This window comes from Coloeus monedula (assembly GCF_965178545.1).
Source record: "Coloeus monedula genome assembly, chromosome: 1".
NCBI lineage: Eukaryota > Metazoa > Chordata > Aves > Passeriformes > Corvidae > Coloeus > Coloeus monedula.
In genome coordinates this window covers 158521-175560 of record NC_138781.1, presented here as the reverse complement: position 1 = coordinate 175560, position 17040 = coordinate 158521, and the positions used below count along the sequence as shown (strand labels likewise).

The 17040-nt window shown below is 51.0% G+C and overlaps 1 protein-coding gene across 2 annotated transcripts; it reads right to left on the bottom strand.

Annotated features, from left to right (window-relative positions):
* Nucleotides 1–5893: 5893 nt before the first annotated feature.
* ASB10 (ankyrin repeat and SOCS box containing 10) lies at nt 5894–14043 on the bottom strand. 2 transcript variants are annotated; one of them, XM_082285387.1, is made up of 5 exons: nt 13631–14043; nt 9243–9510; nt 8216–8720; nt 6792–6905; nt 5894–6554 (listed from the first exon to the last, which is right to left on the bottom strand). In XM_082285387.1, exons 1-5 carry the CDS (start codon nt 13923–13925, stop codon nt 6369–6371), a joined length of 1368 nt encoding a protein of 455 aa, XP_082141513.1. In that variant the 5' UTR covers nt 13926–14043; the 3' UTR covers nt 5894–6368. The 2 variants fall into 2 exon arrangements, with proteins under 2 accessions (XP_082141513.1, XP_082141514.1); XM_082285388.1 differs by lacking the exon at nt 13631–14043 and adding an exon at nt 10615–10940.
* Nucleotides 14044–17040: the final 2997 nt, after the last annotated feature.

The window sequence follows — 17040 nt, the reverse complement described above, 5'->3', positions numbered from 1 at the left end:
AAAGACCAGAAGCCCTTGGCAGTGGGAGAGCTGCTGTCAGGCCAAGCAAGACCCCAGCATGAGTCCTCAGGGGGGCTGTGTTGCTGTGAGGGGGGGGGGTCACAGCTTGGGGTGGACACTGAGGTTCCTACTAACCTGAGTCAGGGCACCGTGCAGTCCGTCTTCAGGGGGAAATCACAGCCAGGGTTGTCAGGCAGCCCTTGAGGTGCTCATGTGCTGGGGAAAGGATGGGGTTTGCCGTTGTGGGTCACATCCAGCCCTGGGGTCCTTTGGAACTCCTGACCGCTGTCCATCCTGCTCAAGTGAAATATGTATGGTGCTGCCAAACAGCTGGGATGTCAAAGCTAAAGCTTGTGAGAGAAATGGTGTAAGAGCAAATATTTAAATAACTTAAAAGCAGCATCGCCATTTATTTCAGAATGTTTTTCTCAGAAACCGCTGCAGGCAGCACATTCAGAGCAAGGACGGTGATAGAATCCGTACAAACCAGTGGGGTCAAAATGAAGGAAACTCAGGTCAAGTCTGAGCTGTCAATGAGGTGTCAATGGAGTTAGCAGTGCTGGGAAGGGAAACTGGAACTTATTATCATGGGGCCACACACAGTCTCAGTGGTGTGACACAGACAGCAGCTTGTGGCAGCCCAGTGCAGGGGAGTGGTTCATAGATCTGTAATTAATCAGCCTGATCTCCTTGGGGCTGGGCCAAGCACCATGCAGATGATCCCTGGTCTGGGCTAGGGCAGATCCCCATGTGATTTTAAAATAACCCCTGAGATAAGAAAACTACATCCAGCATGATAACCTGTTCTAAGATGCAATTAACTAGAAGATTAATTGGCCTTGCTATTAAAAATGTCTCATTTCTAATACGTGTTTGCCCAGCTTCAACTTCCAGCCACCAGATCTAGTTTTACCTCCAAGTGCCACTTGGAAGGCCTGACAGTGCTGAATGAACCCTGCAGGGAGGTTGAGCAAGAAGGCACAGTAGGGTCCAGCAGTGGGTGTCAGGGGACAATGAAGGGGCCCTTGGTGCTCTTTGGGAGTGGGCTCTCAGCCCCTCCTGCCCTGTGAACCCAAAACTGGAGAACAGGCACCCACACCTGCACACGGGACTCTGAGGAGCAAGCTTGGTGTGTCCAAGCCCCCCTCTCCACAGCTCCCACAGCCAGGAGCCACTGCAGCCCATCACCCACTCATGGTGCTACTCTGAACCCCTCTGATTTCTCAAACTTTCTGAAACATCAACCCTAGAGCAGGATGCCCCTGCAGCAGAGAACCCAGAGACCTGTAGGCACTGGGCACCTGCCCCAGGTGTCTGTGTGCAACACACATTCTGCATAATGAAAACCAATAACTCACTAAATATTTCTGCTCTGCATTTGGAACGACTATGTGCAATATTCATATTTTACAGTGGTAATGAAATACTTTCTATTTCATCAGTAATTAAGGAAGATGCTAAACTGTGTAAGTAACAATTTTTATAATGTGCAAGAGAAGAGCTTACAGCCAAGAGTATTTAATTGGCTAATGAGTTCACTGAACCATTTATTTTTTTCTTTATAACAAATCATGGCACACTGGGGAACTTAAGATTACTAGGGGGAAAAATACCAATGTCTTGTCAGTATTTAAATGTGTTCACATGGATATCCAAGAAACTACAGAGCAGTTAGTTCAACATACCTCCCAAGCAATCACAGACAAGCAGTCAAAGGATGTCCTGGGCAAGTTAGTAAAAACTAGAACCCAATTTAATGTAATTTGAAAGAAGTACTTTCAAATTATTTTATGTACCTTTTTTATAAGCCTACAAGTTTGACAGAGCTGAGAGAAATGGGCCAAGCTTAGAATCCTGTAAGTCATTTGACTAAGTTCTGCATGGCATTCTAATAAGAAAAATCAGCTGTATGCTGCAGATAGTGTGCTCACTATTAACAGATCCAAAAGAACTTGGTGACTGAGGAGACTTATCCTACACAGCTATTTGACAGGCGTGTTTCTAGCTCTAGTCTCTTCACACACCAGTGCTATATGCTATTAGCAATCAGAGAGAAATAAAAAACAATTGCCGATAAAATTGTTGGAATGGATAAAAATTAATTGTTGGGATGGTAAAAGTAATAGGTGGCACTTGCTCAAGACAACCTGATGTGGGTTGCTGGAAACACCAGGTTCATGAACAGCCTGGGTTGTTACAGTGAAGTATAGGGTGCAACATATAAGTAAGAAGAATGGGCTTCACTTTAAATCAGGGACAGCATCATGGATAGTAACAAGCCTGAAAAACATTAGAGGTTGCAACATCCAACATCAGAGCACAGACCACACTGACTGGAGGGCATCACTGCTCAGGCCTCCTCCTGGGCTGTGCAACTGGTCAAATCATGTCAAATATGAATCCAAGGTTCCTGAGCATTTGTGTGGGTCTCAAGTCCACAACAGAACAACCCTTACACAACCACAGCACAACCCTGTTTCGAGCGCTGTGCACAGATATCCTCCCTCCATCTCCGAGGGATGCTCTGCAACCCGTGAAGGCCCAGGGAAACCCTGTGTGTGGCATAAGGGCTGGGTGACAGCTTCCACACAGGAACAGCACTGCTGAACAGAATTCCAGCCCAAATAAGGAGAGAAATAGCAGAGATCTGTATAGTTTTAAATAATATGATGAAGAGAAAGACAATCATTGCCCATATATACTTACATGGCATCAAATGAAACATGACAGTGACAGCAGAAAGATTAATAGAGGGAGGTGATCAATACACTGTGCAATTCTTCTCTCTTTGCCACAAGGGCATCAGAATGCTCAAATATACACAGGTCCAGAAAGTGACTAGTCAAATTTATGGCAGAAAAAGAAAGGTCTCTCCACAACCAAAAAATACAAAGATGCCTTTTTGACTCAAAACTATCTAAGAAGCAGGGTACAACTCAGGGTGGGGACAGACATGCTGGGGAAGAGTTTTTCTCTGCTTGCTTTGTGGCTGTAAGTACCATTACTGTTAACCCCCATTATGGCCTCATGCTCTTTACTGAGGAACAGGAAAATTCGAGTGAGAGTCAAGCAGCTGCTTGAGGCTGGGAAGCCTGCAGAGAGTGCTGGTTGTCTGTCAAAAGGAGATACCAGGGATGGGCAGGGCTTTGGCTGCACGGGGAGGGTCAAAGCAGGATCCAGTGGCTGCAGCTGGGATGGAAACTTCTGCCTAGAACTGAGATGACTTTTGCCCAGAGCATGACACTCAAATGGCTGCACTGAGAATGCGGTGGTAGACTCACATTTCTCCAGCCACTCCTAAGGGTTCCTCTTGCCATGACTGCTCTGCTGACAAACCCAGGTGGATACTGAAACAGGAACAGCAGCCTGTGCCCAAAAGACATTCCCAGCAAACCAAGGACACAGAAATGACCAGCAGCTGCTTGTGCCTGCAGCAGCTGCTAAAAACACACCAGAACCCTGTGCCCCTGTGCTAACATCACCTGATGCTTGGTGCTCTCAGTGGAGACCACAGCCCTCCCACTCGAGATGGTTAAATTTCCCTGGCAAAATTGTCCCAGCAAGTAGATCCAATGCTGCATTAGGAATTTCCCCTTCAGAAACCTGAGAAAATAGCAAAGCTTATTAAATTGCCAGAACATGCTCTGGAACATTAAACCTTTTAAAATCTGTTCTTGTAAATGTTTTTGAAAATCAATTGCTAATCAATTAGCATAACTGAGTTGAACTCAGAGCATTTGCACTCAGCCTGCATCTTAGCTTGAACCTTTCTGATTGTTTCCGTTTGCCGAAGGGCTGGAGTTCCCAGAAGGTTTTCTGGTGGGTTGGTTTGATTTGGTTTCGTTTTTTCCCCACCAGTTGCCTTGGTCACTCTGTAAAAGGTTCTTCCCTTTTCCTTCCAGCCTCACATTCCTTGAAGACTGTTACCCAGTGGTATCCTTATGCATAAGGAACTCCTGCCCTTTCAATTTTGGTGGGAGCACAGACAAAATTCAGTTTCTGAAGATGTGTGGCCAGGGATGGCCTGTCCCTCTTGGCCACCCACCTGACCTCAGCCCTCCCTGTTGGGCTGGTGCACACTAGGATGCTCTGTCTGTAAATCTGGTGGCTCTGAGAGGAGCACTGGAAATGTACCTGCAGCCCCACCATGGATCCTTCATTGCAGCAGGTGCCCATCTGGGCCACAACACCTTTGTCCAGGAAGGACTAGGATGTGCCAGAGCTCCATCTGCTCCTGCATTTGAAGAAACCAGACCCTGTGGGTTCACCTCTTCCCACCAGAAGAGCTGGAGCTGCCCTCATCACCCAGTGCAGAGGCGCCTTAGAACTAGCAAAAGCAACCAGCAAGACCCAGGAAACAGCTATAAGCCTAAAAGTTGCAAGTAACAACAGCGAAATAAAGCAAACCATTAAATTCAACCCTTCCCTGTTCTTAAGGAGACATTATTTTAGCGGCTGAGCATGCATTACTGAGCACCAGTTACTGCAGGCATGGGGACAATGTTGGAGAGAAGGATGGTACACCTGCCCAGGTGTGCTGCTCTGCAGGCTGCCTTCAGACCACGACACCAGCTCAGGCTAAGGAACTCCCAGACTTTACTGCCACCAAAAACAACAAACCTTCCTGTTTCTCTTCCTCTTTCACTCACAGACATCACCTGGCTAAAAATGAACTCTCTGAAGTGGTGATTAGACTTTGGGAACAAGACCACTGGCCCTGATCCCATAAACAGATCACCTGAGCAGACAAGCCAGTTCAGCTAGCAGGAAGGAGGGAGCTTCAGACCCAGTTCCTACCCTGGTTCAAGGGAAATGCACTGCTTGTCCATGGTGAGAGGGCAGGCCATTATGGGTGTATTTTAAAAACTTTGGCTCCCCTGTACACTTCATCCCTGTTTTGCAGATCACTGTGGTCACCTCAAGCCAGCACCTCACCTCTCTGCCCCGGCTGTCATAAAACACATAGTTAAATGTTCCTGAGATATACTATCTCTATACTGCAATAGTACCTGCACAAAGGCAGCCACAAGTGCTTTCCAGGCACCTTGTGTGCACCTGTACCACATAAACACATGCCTCTTGTACCCTGTTAGCATTCCTGCTGTGGCACATCAGCAGTACAGGCACATTAGGAACAGCACAATCAACCTCACAGTGTGATTTTGGGCTCTCCCCCTCAGAGCAGCAGGGCCTGGCAGTATAAGGTGACAGTAACTGAGGGCACAGAGCCACAGCCCATGTGGCCAGAGAGGCAGGAACAGACAGCACCACTGGGTCTGTCAAACAGCTTTGTCTTCAGAGCTGCATGTTGCAGAGTCCTACTGTTGGTGTGGCCGTGAAGAGAGGCCAGGCAGAACGAGTGCAGCAAGAGCAGGGGCCCACAGTATGCTGCCCTGGGTACCTGTGCCAGCCACAGCTGTGGTGCTCAAGGTATTCCCTGAGCCAGAAGTAGCAATGGAGTTTGCTTACAGCAGATCTTTAAAGAATGGATAGCGCTTCCCTTCTTTACAACTGTGTCTTGAAGTCACAGGACCAAACTTTTCCCTTTACCTTGTCGAGAGCATGGTACAGCTCAGACCACAGAGTGAACCCACACAGTGCTCTGCAGGTGCTGGCTGCTCTCTGCTCAGGGGAGCAGCATTTTCAGGGCACATTCCTGCTCACCCAGCAGTGACATCCCCGGTGTTGCACAGGCACTGCCATCCTGCCCCAAGCCCCTGAGCCAGGTAACCCAGACATTGTACCTTCATGAAAGGGATTTGATTGGAACACCTACCACACATTTCCCTCTGAAAAGCAGGTGGGTGCACAGGTCTGAGTGCATATGCCACCACCCATGACATGTCAGGTGAGCTCTATCAGGACAGTCTTCAAGGAAACGTAGAAGTCATGCTTAGGTAGGTATAAAGACCAGGATTTATTCCAAATACCTTTCAGTACAGACCGTAAACAACTTGACTAAAGACAGGATTACACCAAACATTTAGGGTACCAGAGTTGCCTAGTACAGGCTAGAGTATTTGGATTTGGGATAGGGAAACATCTATGTTTCTATGCTACTACTAAGCCTGTGATCCATACAGTGTCTTTGCTCCTTGTACCACAAAATGCCCTAAACCCCACACCTTCTTTTCTTAGTCTGGAGTCCGTGCTGATTAGTATGGACAAACAGAATGCTCCAAAACAGGTGCATGAGGCAGAGCACAAGGCTGGTTGGGACTGGTACACAACAACAGGCTTGGCACAGGGGGCTAATGTGGCCAGGTAGGAGTGGGCTGAGGGGAAGGGGGTGAGGGCAAAGCACAGACTGCATTGGCAGGGATGGAACATCTACACTGAAAGACACAGCAGGACTGGAACCACAACCCCTAGTAGAGAATGTCCTCAAAGTCGAGCAGCAGGAACTGGTGCAGGGCACTTGGCAGGTGTAGCTGGGACAGGACCAGAAGCAGCCGGCCCTCCAGGATGGTCCTGAGAGTGCAGCGAGCCAGGTGCTGCAAGGAGCGAGGTCTGTGCCCCAGGGCAAAAAGTGACTGGTAGAAACATGGGTATTTCTACAGAGAGAAGAAAGGACCAGAGGCACACAAAGCTGAAGATATCACCCTGGGACCAGAGGTAGAACCAGACATCCATTTGCCTCACTATGGAGCATCCTCCCTGTCCCCAACAGCACCATCCCTGTGTCTGGCAACCCCACACTGCCCAACCCCCTCCAGGCCCAGATGCCCCCAGCAACCCGTCAGAACGTGGACTTGTGCTCTTCAGCCAGCTGTAGGCATTTATTCCCTCACCTGTACAACCTCTACTGGAACTGCTTCCACCCAGTCCTCAGAGACACGCACATGGGTGTAGCTGTTCACCAGGGCCTCGATGACACGGGGGCAGGTGTGGCAGTACCGCAGCACCTGGCCAGGGAAAGAGCAGGTGATCACCATCATTGGAGAAGGTCCTGCAAGCCCCACTCTGAGGTGAGTAAAATACTGGTCAAACCCAGATATGGTAAATCTGGTGAACTCCTGTCTGTCCTGCATGCTGCCCCAGGAGAGAAAAACCAGAGCATCCCTCCTTGCAAAGAGGGTGACTGAGCCATCACCCAACCTGTATGGCATGGCTGCCTTCAGCACAACTGGGTCCCCACAGCTTCTCCTCAGACACAGGGACCATCATATATGGCTGGGATGATGATCTCCATTGGCTTCACTGCTGCAAGTAGCTCATGAACACCAACACTCTGCTTTACGCCAGGTTCCTTACCTCACATTTTGGTAGTTAGAGCATGAGCCATTCGGGGCAGGGACTGGCACTCATTCTGTGATCAGCCAGAGCACAGCACACTCTACCTCTGTTGAGGGATGCACCAGGGTCTCAGGGGTGCGGGATTGTGCCTGTTTGGTGCAGGACTGCAGAGACATCTGTACCCGTGTCCATGTCCATGCTGTGCCCATGTCAAGGGCTGCACAAAGCCCCAGAAGACTTCACACATAGTTGTACGACAAGTCTGGTGCATCCCACATTCGCATAGGTGCAGGTGACACACCAATGCCATGTACCTAGCAACAGTGCAGCCTTTGGAGCACAGCCTACTCAAGCAAAGCCACACAGAGGCAGATTTCCCCGGCTTCAGGCTGCCACTCCCCATGGCCCAGGCCAGCAGTAGCTGTCAGAGTCTATTCTGGCTGTACCAGTGATCCTCATTATCTGGCGTTAATAGGAGATTAATTAGTGTTAATTGTTGATTTTCCTGTATTTTCCCAAAGGGGAGAGCAATCTGCTGATCTCCGGGCTGGGTAATTATTGCACTGCTCAGGAATTAAGACAGGAAATTAACCCTTTGTCTGCTGGTGTCTTGCAGAGACAGCAGGAGCTGGAGGGTGTGCCCCTGAGAAGAAACTGTCTCCAAAAAAAAAGGACCAACCACTTGTGGTTGAGCAAGTGATTATGGAAACTGGGTGAGTACTGTCCACATACCTTAGCAGACAGAAGAAGGAGAGTCCTACAGGAAAACACACCAGGAGAAAACATCAGGGATACCATCCCATACCAGTTCTCCCATAATGTCAGCTCTCCCTTCCCAGGCCCTGGGCAGAGCAGGGCAGGACAGCAAACAGGCTACCATGGAACAAGCCCTGCTGTGACAGGAGGGCTCACTGGGGCCCTGATGTTGTTCACAACCTTCCTCTCCCACCACACTCCCAGCTCCGCTGGAGACCCGCACCTTGAGGAGGGAGCCTGGCCAGATGCGGACGGCTCCATGGTTGAGCAGTGCTCGCACCACGAGCTCCGGGCGATGCTCCGGCTTGTAGGCAGCTACTTGCAGGATGTTGTGCAGGGCTGTGTTGCCACCATAGTTCATGACATTGACATTGGCACCCCGGGCCAGCAGTAACTCTGCTATTTGAGCATTGGCATTCTTGCAGGCCAGGTGAAGCGGGTGCTGCTGGTCCCGATCCGCAGCATTGATGCTGGCACCACTCTCCACCAGCAGCTGGCAGACCCGGTAGTAGCGGTCCATGTCCTGGGGCTGATGGTGCTGAGCACAGGCAGCATTCAGGGGCGTTTGCCCCTCCTTGTTCTTTACCTCCAGTTCAGCCCCGTGGCGCAGAAGCAGCTGGACATGCTCTGCCAGGCCGTGCCGTGATGCCACATGCAGTGCTGTGTCATTCTCCTCCTCCGTCTGACTGTTTGCACTGGCACCATGCTGCAGCAGCTGCTGGACACACCTGAGTGGACCAAGGTGACTTGGTGACCATTTCTCATCTCCACCTCCCATCCTACCTCCCAGCCCCCACATCTGTACCATCCCACAGCTTTTCCCCAGAGTCCAAAAATCCCTGCTCCTCATGCCCTGGAGCAGTGGTTTTAAGCCAGGATGACTAGTGAGTAGAGATATTGTCATCCTAATTTCAGCTAACTCCACACACAGATCTCTTGAAGTGTTGTCACACCTGATGCCTGCTCACATATGCAGTGGATCTGCTCAGGAATGGCCTGAACATTGCAGTGTGACCACTGGCTCCATGTTGCTGGTGGGCAGACCAGACAGCAGCACCTGGGTCAGCTGCATCTGCTAAGGACACGAGCTTGCAGTCATCTGTTTGGCCTCAGAGGTGATCCTGGCCCAGGAACAGGCACCAAGGCCACCCCCATTCTGTGCCCATCAAACCATCTTCAGGGACCCCTCCTACAGGGGATTAGGCTTGAGGGAGAGGGAGGCTGGCTGCATTCCCCCAAGCAGAACTCACTCGATGGAGTCTGAGCTCTTGCAGAGGTGCAGGGGCCTGTAGCCATCCTCAGAGACAGCCTCAGGATCAGCTCCGGAGCCGAGCAGCAGGCGCACACAGTCGGTGCTGGCACAGGCACAAGCCTCATGCAGGGCTGTCTTGCCCCCCGGAGCAAAGTCGACGGCAGCGCCGCGGAGCAGCAGGAGCCGCAGGCAGTCCGTGTAGCCCCGGCTGGCCGTGATGTGCAGCGGCGTGGTGAGCTCCTGCTCATAGCTCAGCGACCACAGTCCTGCAGGGGAAGAGAGGTCAGGGAGCCACATCCAGCCACAGTGCACAAAGAATTGCCCTTTTCCTTGAAGCACCTGATGTACATCCCGCCTGAGACACTTGTGTTTCCCCTCCAGGGACTTCAGCCCCTTCCCTGCAAGGTCCCTGTGTTTGGACTGGCCTACCAAAGGCAGAGATCCATGGAAGGCTCTCAGGCCACACAGCAGTGCAGACAGGGAGCTCCAGGGAGCAGGAGCCCACGGCAGAGGCTGTTCTGTGCAGTGTGCCCTTCACCTGCAGCTCAGGTACATACATGGGGTTTCTGTTGTCAGGAGTGCAGCAAGTGAAGGGTCTGGGGCACCAGCAGGGCTGATGGCAGCGAGGTGGCTGGGCTAAACACCATGTGTGAAGCACCCCAAACATAAGGAACTGGGCAGTAAGAGAAGCGTCAGAGCCAGCTGCCATACACACAGGGCAAACAAGCCCTGAGCAGGGTGCAGACAACAAGCTACAGCAGAGATGGACATCTAGGGCCTAGGAGAGAGCAAGGGACTGAAATGTGCCAGCTCTCAAAGATGCTGACCCAGCACAAACCATCGCTGAGCTGGTGCAGTCTGCTGGCTAACAGCCTGCAGATGCTACAGGAAAAAAGCTCCTTAAACTGTGCTTCTTGCTGCCTACCCAGACTGAGCTGGAAGACATCCCAGACTGCATGGCATGTTCCACACTACATCCTCTCAGCTCCTTCTTGCAGAAGCAGTATGTGGTCATCTGTGTTTTCCAGGGCCAGGTTCAAGCTAAACCATCTCAAAGACCTAGCTCATGTTGTGACAATCTGGCACAACTTGCAGTGGGACCTGGCAGCCCAGTGCAGGCTGCACAGAGAGCAGTTCTCAAGCACCTAAGACAATACCTGTGAGAGGGGCCAGGTTTCCTGGATGCACCCTGTGCTCTCAGAAACATGAGCCCTCTTCCACAAGGATCACAGGAAAACCTGACCACATCCCCATGCTCTTGCTCCCATTCCCACTCTTCTGTAACCCAAGGAGCACCCATAACACCCAACCCCAGCAACAGCTATGCCCCACAGCACACACCACAGCCAAGCCCCACTGCTCCCACATACTCAGCCGGCGGGGGTTGAAGCGGTAGTTCTTCCATTCTTCCAGGTCACTGGTGTCAAACACAGCACTGGGGCTCAGGTTGTTCTGAGGATCTGTGAGGATCTCGGCTACAGTCTCCCGATCCCCAGCCAGCAGGGCCTGCCAGAACACCTGGGCAGGGCCAACTGCCTGCTGTGTGCGGATGGGCTCCTGACTCTCATCTCTTCCACCTGTGATGCTGCCCATAACAAACAACCAGACCCTTCTCAGAGACCAGGACAGGACCTGCTGTGCACCCCAGCCAGGCTCTGAGGCACAGCCCCACCAGCAGCCTGTGTTTGGGCTGAGACTCTGCCTGCCAGCCCAGGGTGTTCCACAGGGAGGGGGAACACATCACACCCCTCTCTTTGGCCCAGGCTGGGCATGGCTCATGTCTCAGCTGTTCTATTCTGGGAAACCTTGTGATCAAATGCTGGGGCCAAGAGGCCAATAAAGGCTCCCTGCTCAGGCAGCAGTACCTCTGCAGTGCCCCGCTGTGAAGGGAAAATCCTCGGGCAGGGGAGCTTGAAGGGTAGAAACAGGGGTGGGACATCACTAAAACAACAGAATGGGAAATTGTTTCATGCCTACTCAGCATTTTGTTGCCCAGTGCTGTCCAGACCACAACAGTATGGCCCCAGCAGCTCCACACACATCTCCCATGCCTTTGCTCACCTCTTGGCTCCCCACATCTCCAGCACTGCACACCCACTTACCAGTTGCACCTGAGCCATTAGCACTAGGGAGGTTTTTAAACAAGCTACAGGACATCTCTTTTTAATCAAAGCCTAAGGAGTGGTAGAAATAGGCACAAGGATGGGAAAAACTAGAGGTAATTGTCCTTTAGACCCTCCCTGCTTCCTTTTTCTTGATATCCAGCCTTGCACAGAGCCCCTCCATAGCTTTAGTGTTTTCTTTCAGTCCTCAGACACTCCCCTGACCCAGAGTTGCTCACTGCAGTCCTGTCACCTGAGATGGTGTTTTCCTCTGGCACCACTTGGCTGCATACAGCCAACCCACCCACCTTGGTCACAGAAGAGCATGTGTTGCTCACGTGGCATTAGCACTGTGTACATATTGTTCACGCCACATGATCCAGAGAACATGTCAAACTGTGTGGAAGGCTAGTAGTGTTCAGTGTAATTTTGTGTCACGGAACTACTCAGATCCTGCAGCTAAACACCAGTCAAGTGACCCCAACAGACCACCAAGCAACAATTACCAGGGGACCAGAGCAGAGTGTAAGACAGGGAACTCTACTCTTCTCAGTAATGAAAATAAATGAGCAAGTTCTATGCTGACAGTACCTGGTTTGCTCTGTCTGTGCAGACTTCACCTTATCTAACTAAAATGACAAAGCAAAAGCCTGCAAAAGGGTAAAGAAAGGGAAGCCCCTGGCAGATGTTCTCACCTGATGGGACCCTCTATTTCCCCAAGGATATAAGCAGGTGTCCCATGAGAGCTTGAGGTTCCCAGTCACACACCAGGGAGGCAGAAAGCTGTGTGAGTAAGTGTCAGTGACACCAGACAGTTTACACTTCTTCTGGGCACCTTAAAATACCAAGAGGAGTGATTTGGGAAAGACAAGGTCACTAGAACCTACTGTTAAGGTCACTGAGTCAGTTCTAAGAACCTGTCCCTGCACAGTCAGTGAGATACAGAGGCAAGCCTCGTGTAGCATGAAGGTTTGTTTTGGTTTTTGTTCTGTATCCTTATCTGATAAATTTGGCAGCACATTTTTGCTCTGTACTTGATGAATGATCTTGTTCAGTTGGGGTTTTCATGTCTTGAAACTTTGTTGATAAGAGAAATTTCTGCATGAGGTTGTTTTACATTTTCTGTTCCATTTTCTCTGGGGCACAAACCTTTACAAGCAGAGAGACTGGCTGTTCCAGTGTCTGCCAGCCTAGCATAAGACAGGAGTTACAACACCCAGTTCATATTTTACTGACAAATGGTCTCAGTTACACAAAGGGCAATACTTTTAGTGATTTCATTCCTAAGTAGACTGTAACAGTTCAAAACCCGGGTTGTACAAAGCTTGCAATTCAGTAAATAATCTTCACCACTCACAAGTAGCAGCACATGCATCTGCAAGCCCACACACCCTATTTGTCTCTTGCTGGAGTAGATCCCCACAAAACACTGTCATCTGACTAAGCACCGGGACAATCAGCCTGCTCCTCTGGGAAAGCAGTCTCATCAACAGCTCTTCCATTCTGGTATGGGTGGCTTTTGCCACCAGCCTTCTGTAGAGGAGGGTGGTACAGTTAAAACCCTTCCACACCTGACACTCTTAAATCCTGGGAGTCTGCCTGCACCACATCACTAACTGACAGCAGCAAGAACAAGGGCACATCCAGGCTGCTCAGCACACCTCTCCCTTGAACACACCAGCTGCAGTGTTTACTGAGAAGCTCACAGGTGACATTGACAAGAAGGTAAGTAAAAGGGACCAGAGAGTGTGGAAGCATGTGTGGTAGCCCCAGGATGTGCCTGGACAAGGTACAGTGAGATGTACAGATGGAAGGAAACACCAAGGATGATCAGCTCCTACCTCCTGTCACTCAGGAAAGTTTACTTCCACCATCTTTCTGGTAGACTGGATTTCTGCCCCCCTTGTCAAATCCATCCCATGGAACAGAACAGCATTCTGATGCCTTTTCACCCATGCACTCTCCCCACCTCCCACATATTTCACATCCACCCCAGCAATCTCTAACAGGACAGTCCTGAGAATGTGTTTCTCCAGCAACTCTTCCAAGGGGTCTATTCTCATTATTTTCCAGTAGACCTGCCTCATGCCACTTTCAACAAGCCTGCTACTATTTGTTCTACAGCCTTGGAAACCTCCTTCCTCACACAAAAGCTGCTCTTCCCAAGTCCTTCTTCCACCACCGGACATTCCTTTCAACATTTTTCTCGGGTGCCTGAGCCCTATCTTTGGGCCCCATCCTGGGCACATACTATCCCCCCCACGTCCCAGTCCTGCATACCCACCACGTTTAGTGCTAGTCCAGCGCAGCACATCGCCCCTGGTCTCAATGATGAGATTGATGGCTGCATTCTTGGTGAAGTACTTCTGCACCATGTCCAGGTCTCCAGTGAAGAGTGCATTCTGGACCAGCAGATCTCGGCACTCCAGTGGCTCCAGGCGGCTGTGCTGGTACCCCCAGCTCTCTGTGCTCTGGCTGTGCTCACCTTGGTGGTCTTGGGACCTCACATTGTGAGAATACTTCCGTGGATCTGGCTGCAGCAAACGCGTGGCAGAGCGGGGAGGGAAGGTGCAGTCCATCACAGGTAACTAACCTGAGAAATCTGAGCTGCACAGTGAACAAGCTATCACAGCAAAGAGCCTCTCGTTCAAGGGTTTGTCCTTTGCAGGTTGCTCCTGGGTTCCAGCTCCCCTGCATCTGGCTGGACTCGGGCACAGGCCTGAATCACCCAGTATAAATAGCCTGGCTTGGCAGCTCCTCATCACCACATCCCCTTCTTCCAAGAGCTTATTTTCAGCTGCTAGGTGCAATCACCAGCACAGACTAGGCAAAGGAGAGGAGTGGCAGGCAGCCTGGAAACCCTCTCCTTGTGCTTGTTTGCTCTGCAGAGAGCTCCTGCTCCACAGGGCGCTCCCACTGAGAAAGAGGCAGAGCAAGGTGGGGTCAACCATGGCAGAGAGGTAGGTGGGTGAGGGGGAGCTTGGGAAAGGCCTGGATCAGACTCGGTGTCTGAAGTCATAAGAGACTAAGGAAAGGGCACTTCCAGTTCCCCACAGGCAACTCCACAGGGACCAAAAGACCCTCACAAGTACCACACACTGCTCTGGGAATCAGCCCCCTCCCTGGGGCAGCAAGGTTGGCTGCCCACAGGGCTGGGCAGGATACAGAAGGGCAGAGAGGTAGCCCTGAGAAAAGCAGCTTGTACAACACAGATTATCCTGTCACACTGGTCCCAAATTTTGATCAAGTTCTTTGTGGTGTGGCTGGAGATGCTGGTCAAACAGGGAGCCAGACTCTGCTTGTGTTCCTTTTGACAGCTGTTTCCAGAGCAGAGAAAACAATTATGTAAGAACCTTGAAGCTGAAGAGGGTCCCACGAACCAGATTGGGATCATGCCAAACATTCCCATTGCCACAGCACAGCTGTTCTGTGCCAGTGAGCACCTGCATCATCCCACTGGTGCTGGACTGGGAGCACATTGCTTTCCTGAAGGATGCAGTGCCTGTACCTCCAGCTCCTCCATGGAATCCACATTCAAGCTTCACAGAGTCTCCTCCAGCCTGGTGAGGGGCTCAGTGCAACAGCCCTGACTTGGGGAACTTTGAGTACAGGAAGTCTGGATTCTCTAAGACATGAGGAAAAGGAGAAACTAAGAACTCCTAGTTCCTCTCCAACCTGTCTTTAAAACTTCTGCTGTTCCTACCACTGAAACCAATGCTATCATGGGAATAGAATCCCAAACTAACCCCTCATGCTCAGCACTATTCATGCACCCAAGACCAGGAAAGGCCCCTGGGAGGAATGCCCTGACTGCAGGTGTGCCTCACCCCATGACCCACTGCATGCTGGCCAAGGGCAGGCAATGTCTTCACACAGCATTTCACAGACCTGGGGCTCCATGTTCATGACTGCACCAGCTCCCTTGGACATTTTCTCCCATGCCCATGGCTAACAGAAAAAAAAAAAAAAAAAAAAAATCCCTCAAACTGCTTTAGGCAAGCCAACCAACCCAAAGTTACAAACAAAAACCCACCCTAAAAAAAAAAAAAAAAAAAAAAAAAAAAAAAAAAAAGACCCCAAACCCACAATACACAATCAGCCACCTTCAGCACCTCCAAGCCCAGTACCCACAGTTGCCAAGTAGGAAAGTCCACAGGGACATTGAGGACACTGAGGGCCCTCAGCTGCAGGCAGAGAAAAAGATGTCATCGCTATCCATTTCCTATCCAGAAAAGCAGCCAGCCAGGTCACTGAGCAAAGAGACAGAAGCAACAGAACCCAACATGTCCTTAAGTACACCTGGGGCTTTCACCCTCACCCCACTAACGTTCAGTCACAAGGTAGCACAGAGAAAAACCACAGCTGGGACCCTGGCTAGGAGGGCCTGAACATGATCAGGAAGAAGAGGGTAAAGACTAAATACTGCTCATGCCACCAAGGCCAACAGGACAAGGATAAAGTGGTACTAGGAGCCTTGTCCTCCCACACAGGATTTCAGTCTTGCATGGCTTGAGAGGACAGCAGAGGGTGCCCACACAGCAGCCAGAGAGGAACAGAAAGAGCAGCAAGGCTGCTCTCCCAACCAGCCACTAACCAGCTGTCACAGAACCACTGCTGACACTGCTGCTGCTTCATTGGCTCCCTCACACCTGGTCCCTCTGGCTCATGCATCTCCCATGGACATCCAAGAGCTCAGGCTTTTCCTCAGCTTCAGAGCCAGCCTAGGATAGCTGACACAACTCCTCCAACAGTGTCCAGAGCCCAGCAGCTGAAAAACCTTGGGGCTTCAGGGTCTGGAACCTGCAGTGACACAAGTCCAAGGGCTGGTCAGAAAGTGAGCACAGGTGAAGGCCAGGACACCTGAAAAACAGTCCCATCACCAGGCACGCCCCACGCACCTCTGTTCTCTCAGACTGTAACCAACTGCCATGACCTGGCTGTGCCTTATCTCTCGCCCCAGAGGACACCATGTCTGTTTTGTCAAATAAACGTCTCCATAGGGCCAAGCACTGCAGCCATGGTGGGGGAATGCATTCCGAGCCTCAGAACGAGGTTGTGTGGGGAGGGAGCAGCATGCGTGGAAACGAGCCTGTAACGAGTTTGTAATATGCATGTGTGGCACGGCCTGCGCAGCGTCATCACAATGGCACAGGCACTTTCCCGCCTCATTGCCTCCCAAATGGATTTTAAATATCATTCCGAGGACACAATTATTTAAAACGCTGAACTAAACACTCACTAATGGGAAAACGGCGTGTGGCCTGCAGCAGCCATTCCTCATGGGGCCACTCTGCCCATGTCATCCTCTTCTCCAGCCCCACACCCTGCATGGGGCCACATGGAAGCATCCTCCTCCTCTTCCTTGGAGGCCAAACAGGACACCACTGGTACCTGCCTTGAGCCCAGGCCGACGGACATTGCTTATATGAGAACACATCTTTTGTCCCCATCCCAGAGACCTCCAGCCCCAGAGCGGTCCCCAGGCACCAGGGGCACTGCAAGTCAGCCCCAGGGCTCCATGTCAGGGAGCACCTCACCAGACAGCATGTCTTTCTGTCTCTCCCCAGTTTGGCAGCAAGTAATACTGGGCTACACAGGGAGAGGACATGAGAACAAGGATGCCTCCTGACCCCCTGTATATGGCTCTGGAAGTTACGGTTACAACCTAAGATTTACTTTTTCACTTAGTCTGAA